The 13,576-nt window shown below is 44.1% G+C and overlaps 1 protein-coding gene across 1 annotated transcript in view; it reads right to left on the bottom strand.

The window, feature by feature from the left end:
• GALNT12 (polypeptide N-acetylgalactosaminyltransferase 12) overlaps window positions 1-13,576 on the bottom strand; it is a 530,970-nt gene that overhangs the window by 431,671 nt on the left and 85,723 nt on the right. Inside the window, exon 2 of the mRNA XM_073630755.1 lies at window positions 9,473-9,642. Coding sequence (XP_073486856.1) covers window positions 9,473-9,642 — 170 coding nt within the window. The remainder of the gene's footprint in view (window positions 1-9,472; window positions 9,643-13,576) is intronic.

Below are 13,576 nucleotides of genomic sequence, written 5' to 3'. Positions count from 1 at the left end.
CATACTGCCATCAAAACTGCCCCATCAGAATCTCCCTATCAAAATTGTCCCCATCAAAACTGCCCCATCATATTGCCACCATCAGAATTGCCCCATCAAAACTGCCCCATCATATTGCCACCATCAGAATTGCCCCATCAAAACTGCCCCATCATATTGCCACCATCAAAACTGCCCCCATTATATTGCCATCAAAACTACCCCATCAAAATTGCCACCATCAAAACTGCCCCATCAGAATTGCCCCATCAAAACTGCCCCATCATATTGCCACCATCAGAATTGCCCCATCAAAACTGCCCCATCATATTGCCACCATCAAAACTGCCCCCATTATATTGCCATCAAAACTGCCCCATCAAAATTGCCCCATCATATTGCCACAATCAAAACTGCCCCATCATATTGCCACCATCAAAACTGCCCCATCAGAATTGCCCCATCAAAACTGCCACATCAGAATTGCCCCATCAAAACTGCCCCATCAGAATTGCCCTATCAAAACTGCCCATCATATTGCCACCATCAAAACTGCCCCATCAGAATTACCCCATAAAAACTGCCCCATTATATTGCCACCATCAAAACTGCCCCATCATACCGCCACCATCAAAACAGCCCCATCAGAATTGCCCCATCAAAACTGCCCCATCATATTGCCACCTTTAAAACTGCTCCATTAAAATTGTCCCCATCAAAACTGCCCCATCATATTGCCACCATCAAAACTGCCCCATCAGAATTTCCCCATCAAAACTGCCCCATCATATTGCCACCATCAAAACTGCCCCATCAGAATTGCCCCATCAAAACTGCCCCATCAGAATTGCCCTATCAAAACTGCCCCATCATATTGCCACCATCAAAACTGCCCCATCAGAATTACCCCATCAAAACTGCCCCATTATATTGCCACCATCAAAACTGCCCCATCATACCGCCACCATCAAAACAGCCCCATCAAAACTGCCCCATCATATTGCCACCTTTAAAACTGCTCCATTAAAATTGTCCCCATCAAAACTGCCCCATCATATTGCCACCATCAAAACTGCCCCATCAGAATTTCCCCATCAAAACTGCCCCATCATATTGCCACCATCAAAACTGCCCCATCAGAATTCCCCAATCAAATCTGCCCCATCATATTGCCACCATCAAAACTGCCCCATCAGAATTGCCCCATCATATTGCCACCATCAAAACTGCCCCATCATATTGCCACTATCAAATCTGCCCCATCAGACATGCCCCATCATATTGCCACCATCAAAACTGCCCCCATCATATTGCCATCAAAACTGCCCCATCAAAATTGTCCCCATCAAAACTGCCCCATCATATTGCCACCATCAAAACTGCCCCATCAGAATTGCCCCATCATATTGCCACCATCAAAACTGCCCCATCATATTGCCACTATCAAATCTGCCCCATCAGACAACAATAGTGGGACTGCTAAAGCAGTCCCACTAATTAAAACTAGAAAATGCATTTCCTGGGGAAAATGCGTGGGAATGCTGAATAGCTGAATTGCTAAAACGGCCACCATCAAAACTGCCCTCATCATATTGCCATCAAAACTGCCACATCAGAATTGCCCCATCAAGATTATCCCCATCAAAACTGCCCCATCAGAACTGCCCAATCAAAATTGCCCCCAACAAAACTGCCCCATCATATTGCCACCATCAAAACTGTCCCATCAGAATTGCCCCATCAAAACTGCCCCATCATATTGCCACCATCAAAACTGCCCCATCAGAATTGCCCAATCAAAACTGCCCCATCATATTGCCACCATCAAAATTGCCCCATCAAAACTGCCCCATCAAAACTGCCCCATCAAAACTGCCCCATCATATTGCCACCATCAAAATTGCCCCATCATATTGCCACCATCAAAACTGCCCCCATCAGACCTACCCCATCAATATAGTCCCCATCAAAACTGCCCCATCAGAATTGCCCCATCAAAACTACCCCATCATATTGCCACCATCAAAACTGCCCCATCAGAATTGCTCCATCAAAACTGCCCCATCATATTGCCACCATCAAAACTGCCCCATCATATTGCCACCATCAAAACTGCCCCCATCAAAATGCCACCATGAAAATGCCACCATCAAAACTGCCCCATCAGAATTGCGCCATGAAAACTGCCCCATCATATTGCCACCATGAAAACTGCCCCATCATAATTGCCCCATCAAAACTGCCCCATCATATTCCTCTATTATAAATCAGTACACGGTGTGTCTGTCCCCTCCCCCGGGCTCTGTAATCAGAGCTGGGATGCTGCAGCCATCTCCCCGTGTATAACAGAAGCTTTGGTAACCATGGCAACAAAAGCAACACAGTACACTCTATTTAATAGCTAAAATTTCCTGAAATTACCACTAAACAAACAGCTTTTTCGCAAAAACTGTAAAAGATATCAAACTGAAAAGATGTAGCCAGATAGCTGAATATTGTTTACATTTGTGAACATTTTAAAGTTTGTTTGGCGTCTGTAGGTGAAAGTATGAAGGAGCTGAAACTTTTGGGAGCGGAAGAAGATTTTAAGGATCTGAAGCATGCTCCCATTGACTTCAATGTTAAAAAAAGTGTGAAAAAGCTTAATATTTTGAAAAGTATAAATAGAAGAAAAAAAGTTGAAAAAGTCCCATCATCAGCTGAAAGAGACAAACATTTTAATAGTTGAATGGTTTTAATAGCTAAAAGTATGCAGAAGTTACGCAGAGCCAAAAAACATACGGAATAAAATTAAATAAATAAAATCGAATAACAAAGCATAACAAAGCAGTCCCACTAATTAAAAACTAGAAAATGCATTTCCGGGGGAAAATGCGTGGGAATGCTGAATAGCTGAATTGCTTAAACGGCCCCCAGCAAAACTGCCCCTATCATACTGCCAAAGAAAAAAGGAGGTAAAAGAAGGGGGAATCTCAACTACTCCTTAATACCTATCCGGTATTCCCATATGGGAAGTAATGGCCATAAATTGGCCTAACCCCTTTGGAAATTTAGCCGGTTTCACTGTCCAAGTCGGATATCCCAGGTAGAGATATGGATATCTGAGACACCCGAGTTTGGTTGTCCTCTGAGTTAAATATAAATCTAAAAAACTACTACTTTCTTAAAGCAAAATAGTACAACAACCAGACAGAACCACCCCTGCCCCAATAAGGATTATTACCAAATTTGGGGCACAATGGGGACAAGTACGCAAAATACTGAACCGTCACTGGCACATCCTAGCCGAATCTCCTATACTCGGGAAGATAGTAGGGAATAGACCTTTACTTACTGCCAGAAGGGCCACTAATCTCAGAGACAACTTGGTCCACTCGGAATATACGAGACCAACTAGACGAGATTGGCTTACCAGCCTACCCCCTCTGAGGGGCATGTTTCAATGTGGCAGATGTCATATCTGCAAATTTGTAGACAAGACGGACATGTTCACCAACTCTGACGGCACAAAGCAATTTAAAATTCATCATTTTATAAACTGCCCATGTGGTCTAATCTACGTGGGCAAGACCAAAAGACAGCTTAAGATCAGAGTTGGTGAACATGTCCAAAGTATACTTAATAAAGATGATGATAGACCTTTATCACTACACTTTTTGGAGAAGCATGACGGAAATCCTAGTGGCCTTAAATGCAAAGGCATTTATAAATTAAATCTGCCCCCACGTAGGGGGGATTTCGATAAAGTGCTTTACCAGAAAGAAAAGATGTGGATATTTACGCTAAAATGTATGCAGCCGCGAGGCCTAAACAACGAATGTAACCTGTCTGTCTTTTTGGAACAATAGTAAACACCTCCCCTTAAATTGAGGGGTCTTTTCATGATGTTGCCTGGGGATCCGGGCGGGGGACTCTCGATATGTGGTGGCTGTGGAAGAATGTTTTCTTGTTCCTTCTCACTATGGATTAACAGGGTCGCTACATTGTTAACATTATGGATACTTATTTGTTCCTTCCTATTTCCCCTATATCAAATCTGGTTATGAGTGACAGGTAGGAACTAGTCATTATCTGCTAGTATGAATTCAGATATAGTTCACCTTGACTGGTATATCAGGCTTCCCCACCCATACACATGTGCTATTTGCTGTGTTCTGAATATTGATATTCTTTATTCAGTCAAATATGTGAAGATTCCCCATATATACATGTGCATTATGTGCTGACCTGTGTTTTACTTTATATTGTCTGTTGTTTGGTGTCTGTACCTAACCATCCCAAGTTTCACTCCGGGTGGACTAGGGGAATCTGTGTCTATTGGAACCCAGACAATTTTCCTCTATCTCCCTCTTGATCATCTGTCTTTTGTCATTCATGTTGATTTAACATTATTTTACTTGGAGACCTTTCCTTTGCCTAGAATCTGGGATAATTCTTGTTATGTATAGGGTTAAACCCTGACTGCTCCTCTGCTCTGTGTGTGTCTGTGCACGGGTGAATTATACCATTAATGAATCAAGCGCTGTTGGTTGTTGACCTCATGTAATTTATTAACAATTGATTGAATGGGTGATTTAAACTTGACAGATACAGCACAGCGCATGCTCTGAAGAAGCTAGCATATTAGCGAAACATGTAAGCATCAGTAGGATATGGTATCCGCGAAGAGGACTTTTGGTTGGCCACCAATTAATCCACCAAGTCGCCCCTCTAACCTCTCTATACTCCACTGGTTCGTTAGCCAAACACCAGAGCTTGACTATTGCAGCCCTCACAACGGATGTCTTTCATATAACACCAGCGACGACTAAGACCTGTCTAACAGCTGACTAAGGAATTTACCTGGAAAGAAGGAAGCCGCTCCGCTGTCAGTGAATGGAACCTTCCCCTTCAATGCCTGTGATGGTGACTCATGGATCGTGATGATCCGGCCTGGATGCCGGTAAACTGCAGGAAGCCGCTTCGCTGTCAGTGAGTGGATCTTTTTCCTTCTATGTCTGAGATGGTGACTTATGGATCGTGATGATCCCGTCTGGATGCCGGTAACTGCAGGCTTTCCTTCACTATCTGTCACGATGTGCTGATTAATGTACTGTTCCGGCTGTTGGTATAGTCAGTTTCTCTCTAGATGCATCGCTCAAGTGTTACATTTTAACTGCTATGTTGCCTTATTATTGGTGATTTCCAACTGTGCACACATCAAAGCAGTGAAGCTGCTATTGTCACAAGTTAGCGCTACGGAATCTACAAGGAACTATCTCACCACACCCGCACTTTATACAATCTTTACTTCCAATCCTGGCCAAACAACCTATGACCAAGAGTGTCTACCATCATTAGACTATATTAGTCATCCCCATTGACATTTTCCCTGGTCATTTGATTCTCACATTTACAATCTCTATCGATCTTGCGATCGACTGAGATCTGTATGTGTGCGTGAGAGAGAGATATGTATGGTGAAATTGGAAGACGGTGGCCACCTATGTCCTCTCTAGACTTTAGGTCTTTTTAGCATGTATTGGGAATAGGGATGTATTTTTTCATTGTCATTTGTATTTAGAATGATATTTTTGGATAGTTTCTATTCAAGATTAATACTTTCATCACTGGTTTGCCCTCATAGAAGAGTTGCTTTGTCCCTATCATACTGCCATCAAAACTGCCCCATCAGAATCGCCCCATCAAAATTGTCCCCATCAAAACTGCCCTATCATACTGCCACCATCAAAACTGCCCCATCAGAATTGCCCCATCAAAACTGTCCCATCATAATTGCCCCATCAAAACTGCCCCATCATATTGCCACCATCAAAACTGCCCCATCATATTGCCACCATCAAAACTGCCCCATCATATTGCCACCATCAAACCTGCCCCCATTATATTGCCATCAAAACTGCCCCATCAAAATTGTCCCCATCAAAACTGCCCCCATTATATTGCCATCAAAACTGCCCCATCAGAATTGCCCCATCAAAATTGCCACCATCAAAACTACCCCATCAGAATTGCCCCATCATATTGCCACAATTAAAACTGCCCCATCAGAATTTCCCCATCAAAACTGCCCCATCAGAATTGCCCCATCATTTGCCACGCATTTTCCCCAGGAAATGCATTTTCTAGTTTTAATTAGTGGGAATGCTGAAAACGGCCGCCATCAAAACTGCCCCCATCATATTGCCATCAGACTTGCCCCATCAAAATTGTCCCCATCATATTGCCACCATCAAAACTGCCCCATCAGAATTGCCCCATCAAAACTGCCCCATCATATTGACACCATCAAAACTGCCCGATTGAAATTGCCCCATCAAAACTGCCCCATCATATTGACACCATCAAAACTGCCCGATTGAAATTGCCCAATCAAAACTGCCCTATTAGAATTGCCCCATCAAAACTGCCCCATCAGAATTACCCCATCAAAACTGCCCCATCATATTGCCACCATCAAAATGCCCCCATTATATTGCTATCAAAACTGCCCCATCAGAATTGCCCCATCAAAACTGCCCCATCATATTGCCACCATCAAAATTGCCCCATCAGAATTGCCCCATCAGAATTTCCCCATCAGAACTGCCCCATCAAAACTGCCCCATCATATTGCCCCCATCAAAACTGCCCCCATCAAAATTGTCCCCATCAAAACTGCCCCATCATATTGCCACCATCAAAACTGCCCCATCAAAACTGCCCCATCATATTGCCCCCATCAAAACTGCCCCCATCAAAATTGTCCCCATCAAAACTGCCCCATCATATTGCCACCATCAAAACTGCCCCATCAAAACTGCCCCATCATATTCCTCTATTATAAATCAGTATATGGTGTGTTTGTCCCATCCCCCAGGCTCTGTAATCAGAGCCGAGATGCTCCAGCCACCTCCCCCCGTGTATAACAGAAGCTTTGGTAACCATGGCAACAAAAGAAACACAGTACACTGTTTAATGGCTGAAATTTCCTGAAATGACCACTAAACAAACAGCTTTTTCACAAAAACTGTCTAAGATATCAAACTGAAAAGATATAGCCAGATAGCTGAATATTTTGTGAACATTTTAAAGTTTGTTTGGCATCTGTAGGTGAAAGTATGAAGGAGCTGAAACTTTTGGGAGCGGAAGAAGATTTTAAGGATCTGAAGCATGCTCCCATTGACTTCAATGTTAAAAAAAGTGTGAAAAAGCTTGATATTTTAAAAAGTATAAATAGTAGAAAAAAAGTTGAAAAAGTCCCATCATCAGCCGAAAGAGACAAACATTTTAATAGTTGAATAGTTTTAATAGCTAAAAGTATGCAGAAGTTACGCAGAGCCAAAAAAACGTACGGAATAAAGAAATAATAAAAATAAATAAAATCGAATAACAATAGTGGGACTGCTAAAGCAGTCCCACTAACTAGAAAATGCATTTCCTGGGGAAAATGCGTGGGAATGCTGAATAGCTGAATTGCTAAAACGGCCCCCATCAAAACTGCCCCCATCATACTGCCATTAAAACTGCCACGATCAAAACTGCCCCATCAGAATTGCCCCATCAAATTGCCACCATCAGAATTGCCCCATCAGAATTGCCCAATCAAAACTGCCCCATCATATTGCCACCATCAAAACTGCCCCATCAAAACTGCCCCATCATATTGCCAGCATCAAAACTGCTCCATCAGAATTGTCCCCATCAAAACTGCTCCATCAAAATTGTCCCCATCAAAACTGCCCCATCAAAACTGCCCCATCATATTGCCCCATCAAAACTACTCCATCAGAATTGTCCCCATCAAAACTGCTCCATCAAAATTGTCCCCATTAAAACTGCTCCATCAAAACTGCCCCATCATATTGCCACCATCAAAACTGCCCCATCAGAATTGCCCCATCAAAACTGCCCCATCAAAACTGCCCCCATCATATTCCTGTATTATAAATCAGTACATGGTTTGTCTGTCCCCTCTCCCGGGCTCTGTAATCAGAGCTGAGATGCTCCAGCCACCTCCCCCACCGCCTATCACTGTGTATAACAGAAGCTTTGGTAACCATGGCAACAAGAGCAGCACAGTACACTCTGTTTAATGGCTAAAATTTCCTGAAATAACCACTAAACAAACAGCTTTCTCACAAAAACTGTAAAAGATATCAAACTGAAAAGATATAGCCAGATAGCTGAATATTTTGTGAACATTTTAAAGTTTGTTTGGCGTCTGTAGGTGAAAGTATGAAGGAGCTGAAACTTTTGGGAGCGGAAGAAGATTTTAAGGATTTCAAGCATGCTCCCTTTGACTTCAATGTTAAAAAAAAGTGTTAAAAAGCTTAATATTTTAAAAAGTATAAATAGTAGAAAAAAAGTTGAAAAAGTCCCATCATCAGCCGAAAGAGACGAACATTTTAATAGTTGAATGGTTTTAATAGCTGAAAGTATGCAGAAGTTACGCAGAGCCAAAAAACGTACGGAATAAAATTAAAAATGAATAAAATCGAACAACAATAGTGGGACTGCTAAAGCAGTCCCACTAATTACTCTGAACATGTTTGTGAATATTTTATATAAAATATGGCATCACTAGGCCTTGGAATCTGAGGCACACTCCCAGGTCTCCTGCAAAATTTCCTGGGGTTGAACCCTTACAACTACTATAAATAAGTGGCAGGACTACCAAAAATAGAAGTCCATGCGTGGGGATATATTTGTCATGCTGTGCTATAAGCCCTAAAACCCCAGTGCTAGTCTCTAGCAACCCCTAACTTCAGCTTCTGAATAATGCTTTTTCTTCAGTGTCTTCTTGGTAGAAACTACAATGGAGGGGATGTCACGTTGGTAAGCCGTGAAGGGAGATTTTCTTAAGATAGTCACATACAGCCATAAAAACCTACAAAATCCTTATGTTAATCAAAATCCCCTGTTTTGGTTACCATTTCAAAAACCACAAGACCTCTAAAAAGTTTTGGTTATAGCCATAAACATATTTATAAAGTGCAATAGGAAAAATGTTGATCAAAATAAAATTAAACCTACAACCACAACTTTTTGAGGGCTGTGCTTTAACCAGTTAAACTTATCAAATATTTGAGAGACCTCTGTCATTTCTATCATTCCTATATGGCTGCAATTTAATCTCCTCCTTAATATTTCACTAAAGCATCTGCTGCCTTTTTATGGTTTTGTTAGACATACAGTAGAAGAGAGGAGATAGAGGTTGAATTACTAAATTCAAAACAGGCTCTTGATTTTGCAAGGGCAGTTGCACTTTGCAAAAGAATTATCCCCAGAACTTAGTGGATATGGTGCAATTTCACTTTGCAAAGAATACCCAATCACATAAAAGTAAAAAAAATATATATAAAAAAAAAAAAAAGCATTTCTGCTTGCACATAATTTACTGATGGAAGTCAGCACAGCTTCACTTTGTTCACAATGCGCTGCGGAAAATGCCCCTGCAAAATAATGTCCCTGTTCATCTTATTAAAAAAAACAAAAAAACAGCATTTTTTACCTTTCTCACTATAATCATCTACTAGGATAACTTCTTCAAGAAGAATGTCTGGAGAGGTTTCCAGGACACTGTGAACTGTACGCAAGAGTGTGGACCATGCTTCATTGTAAAATGCAATGATGACAGATGTTTTGGGCAACCTCGGATAGCCATATTTCACAGTTCCACATCTGTAAACAGGAAAACAGTAGTGAATCTATTTATGTTAAAGCCTGTCCCAAATCATCACTTACATGCAGGTTTTATAACATCTAGTCTTACTAGGACTTTCAAGACCCCAAGAAAGTGATTAGGTTTCCCATGTTGTCATAGGTGGTTATATACAGTGTCTTGAAAAAGTATTCAAACCCCTTGAAATTTTCCACATTTTGTCATGTTACAACCAAAAACATAAATGTATTTTTGGGGATTTTATGTGATAGACCAACACTAAGTGGCACATAATTGTGAAGTGGAAGGAAAATGCTAAACGGTTTTCAAAATTTTTTACAAATAAATGTGAAAAGTGTGGCGTGCATTTGTATTCAGCCCACCCGAGTCAATACTTTGGGGGGTGGGGGGGGGTGGGAGGGGCATCCATCCATCCCTTTAGCTGAGATCAATCCCGCCGCCTGCTTCTCTCCCTTATCCCTGTGTTCCTGCCAGCGCCGTAGGAGCCTCCCGGTGTTCATGGCGGGGGGAGGGGGGGCGTTTGTCCGTCCATCCTCCAGCCACCCACGGCTCCATCTGGCCAGGGTGCCGCCTGCCCGCTTCTCCTGGCATTCATGCGGGGGGGGGGGGCTATCCGTCCTTCCATCACCTCAGCCTGGCTCAATTCCGCATGGTGGGGGTGGGGCCACCCGCTTCTCCCTTTCATCAGTGTTTCCTGCCAGCATTGTGGGAGCCGACTGCATGCTTCTCCCGGCGCTCATTGAGGGGGGGGAATAGTGTCCATCCATCCATCACCCACCCACTTGCCACTCACCCGCCACTTCACCTCCCTATGAAGTGGCAGCCAAGCATGAAGGGGATGCCCGCACGCCTCACAGTTCTCATGGGGGAGGGGGTGCTCACCCGCCTGCTCATCTCCCGGTACTCATGTGGGGCAACATGGGGGGGGATCCCCGCACGCCTCCCGGGCATCCACTACTTCAGTCACATGTTCATATCGTGGCGTTTCTGCCCCAGGAGTTCTGTCATAGCGTTTTTCTGCCCCAGCGTTTCTGTCATAGTGTTCTGCCCCGGCATTTCTGTCCTAGTGTTTTCTGCCCCAGCGTTTTTTGTCATAGCATTTTCTGCCCCAAGATTTCTGTCATATCGGTTTCTGCCATAGCGTTCTGCCCCGGCATTTCTGTCATAGAATTTTCTGCCCCAGCATTTCTGTCATAGCATTTTCTGCCCAGGATTTCTGTCATAGCATTTTCTTCCCCAGTTCTGTCATAGCATTTCTGCCCCAAGGTGTTCTGTCATAGCGTTTTTTCTGCCCCAGGATTTCTGTCGTAGCGTTCTGCCCCAGCTTTCTGTCTCAGCATTTATGTCTACTGCGTTTCTGCCCCAGCATTTCTGTCTTGGCATTCAGTCTCTGCATTGATGTCCACTGCGTTCAGCCCCGGCATTTATGTTCACTGCGTTTCTGCCCCAGCTTTTTGTCATAGCGTTCTGCCCCAGCTTTTTTGTCATAGCGTTCTGCCCCAGCTTTTTTGTCATAGCGTTCTGCCCCAGCATTTCTGTCATAGCATTTTCTGCCCCAGGATTTCTGTCATAGTGTTTTCTGCCCCAGCATTTCTGTCATTGCGTTTCTGCCCCAGGGTTTCTGTCATAGCGTTTCTGCCCCAGTTCTGTCATAGCGTTTTTCTGCCCCAGGGTTTCTGTTGTAGCGCTCAGCCCCTGCATTTCTATCGTAGCGTTCGGCTCCAGCTTTCCATCGTAGCGTTCTGGCCCCAGCATTTCCGTCTCGGCGTTCAGTCTCAGCATTTCTTTCATGGCACTTCTGCCCCAGGAGTGCTGTCATTGCATTTCTGTCTCAGCAATCTGTCATTGCGTTTCTGCCCCAGGATTTCTGTAATGGCTTTCTGCCTCAGCGTTTAAGTCTCAGCGTTTCTGTCATAACGTTTCTGCCCCCAGGATTTCTGTCATTTCGTTTCTGCCTCAGCTTTCAGTTTCAGCATTTCTGTCTTAGCATTGCTGTCCTTGCGTTTCTGCACCAGGATTTCTGTCATGGAATTTCTGCCTCAGCATTCAGTTTCAGCATTTCTGTCTTAGCGTTGCTGTCCTTGCATTTCTGCACCAGGATTTCTGTCATGGCATTTCTGCCTCAGCGTTTCTGCACCAGGATTTCTGTCATGGCATTTCTGCCTCAGCGTTTCTGCACCATAATTTCTGTCATGGCATTTCTGCCTCAGCATTTCTGCACCAGGATTTCTGTCTTAGCATTGCTGTCCTTGCGTTTCTGCACCAGGATTTCTGTCGTGGCATTTCTGCCCCGGATTTCTGTCATGGCATTTCTGCCTCAGCGTTTCTGCACCAGGATTTCCGTCTTAGCATTGCTGTCCTTGCGTTTCTGCACCAGGATTTCTGTCATGGCATTTCTGCCTCAGCGTTTCTGCCCCGGATTTCTGTCATGGCATTTCTGCTTCAGCGTTTCTGCCCCGGATTTCCGTCATGGCATTTCTGTTTCAGCGTTTAAGGCTCAGCGTTTTTGTCATAGCGTTTCTGCCCCAGGATTTCTGTCATTGCATTTCTGCCTCAGCGTTTCTGTCTTAACGTTGCTGTCCTTGCGTTTCTGCATCAGGATTTCTGTCATTGCATTTCTGCCTCGGCGTTCTGTCATTGCGTTTCTGCCCCAGGATTTCTGTAATGGCTTTCTGCCTTAGCGTTTAAGTCTCAGCGTTTCTGTTATAGCATTTCTGGCCCAGGATTTCTGTCATTTCGTTTCTGCCTCAGCGTTCAGTTTCAGCATTTATCATAGCATTGCTGTCCGTGCGTTTTCTGCCCCAGGTTTTCGGTCATAGAGTTTCTGCTTCAGCGTTCAGTCTCAGCATTTCTGTCCATAAGCGTTTTCTGTCATATCGTCACTGTCCTTGCTTTTCTGCCCCAGGATTTCTGTCATAGCGTTTCTGCCTCAGCGTTCAGTCTCAGCATTTCTGTCATAGCGTTTCAGCCTTCACCGTTTCTCAGAGGGGCGTTGTTGTTCAGTCACAGCATACTCCAGTAGTTTTTATCTTCATTGTTTGTCATGTCTCATCGTATCTTTGTTCATGTTTGTACCTGGGTCAGTTAGCTAGGGCTCACATGTCAGGATCTGTCACATCTACAGATCCACATGGGCTGAGGTTTCGCTTGTTAATGATTGTTGACCACAATCTTCTCGCCCGTATACCAAAGGTCATATGATGCACAATCATTAACCACACCTGTACAATCACCCACCACGGTCTGTGGGTACACCAGCCCTGAGTTTTCAGTTTAATTACCTGTCTCTGCGCTGCAGGTTACTCGGGCTCACTTACCATTTACACAAGGGGGGGGGGATCCGTCCATCAGGTTCATTCACGCGCAGTAGTCTTGACATTTCTGCTCATGTTCTCATACTTAGGTAGGCACAGAGGGGCGTTGTTGTTCTCATGTCTTGTTGTCTGTCATTTCTCTTGTTCGTGTTCTCAGGTTGGGCTGTGTTGGCATCCATCATCCCCTTGTTGGTCCTTAAGTGGTAGGTTTGGGCAAACATCGTCATAATTCTGGATTCCACTCTCGGGGCTAGGATGTGGCCTGAAAGACTGCTCAGGGACGTCAGTCCAGTCATCTTTTCTGTTCCCCAGCCGGTTCCAGGTAGGGGGGGTTTCAGTCACTTTGGGTATGATTGTTTCATGCCATGGGATTTATTTCCCTGGGGTGGAGTCTGGCCCTCCTTCCTCGGTTGTCAGGTCACAGGCTGAGGCATGACCCGATCGAATCAGGTGGGACCAGTATTCTGTCTCTGGCATGGTTTCTCCAGGTTGACAATGCTTATTGCCATAGTGCATGGGCCTCATCCACCTACTCCATCACATCATTCAGGTATTCAGCATTTAAACTCCTGCCAGTTGTCTTTTGGCACTCACCCTCGCACTTCCCCATAGCAGTATG

Source organism: Aquarana catesbeiana, linkage group LG05, assembly GCF_042186555.1.
Source record: "Aquarana catesbeiana isolate 2022-GZ linkage group LG05, ASM4218655v1, whole genome shotgun sequence".
Lineage (NCBI taxonomy): Eukaryota > Metazoa > Chordata > Amphibia > Anura > Ranidae > Aquarana > Aquarana catesbeiana.
Note: the sequence above shows the minus strand (reverse complement) of the source record. Positions and strands in the feature narration are given on the sequence as shown.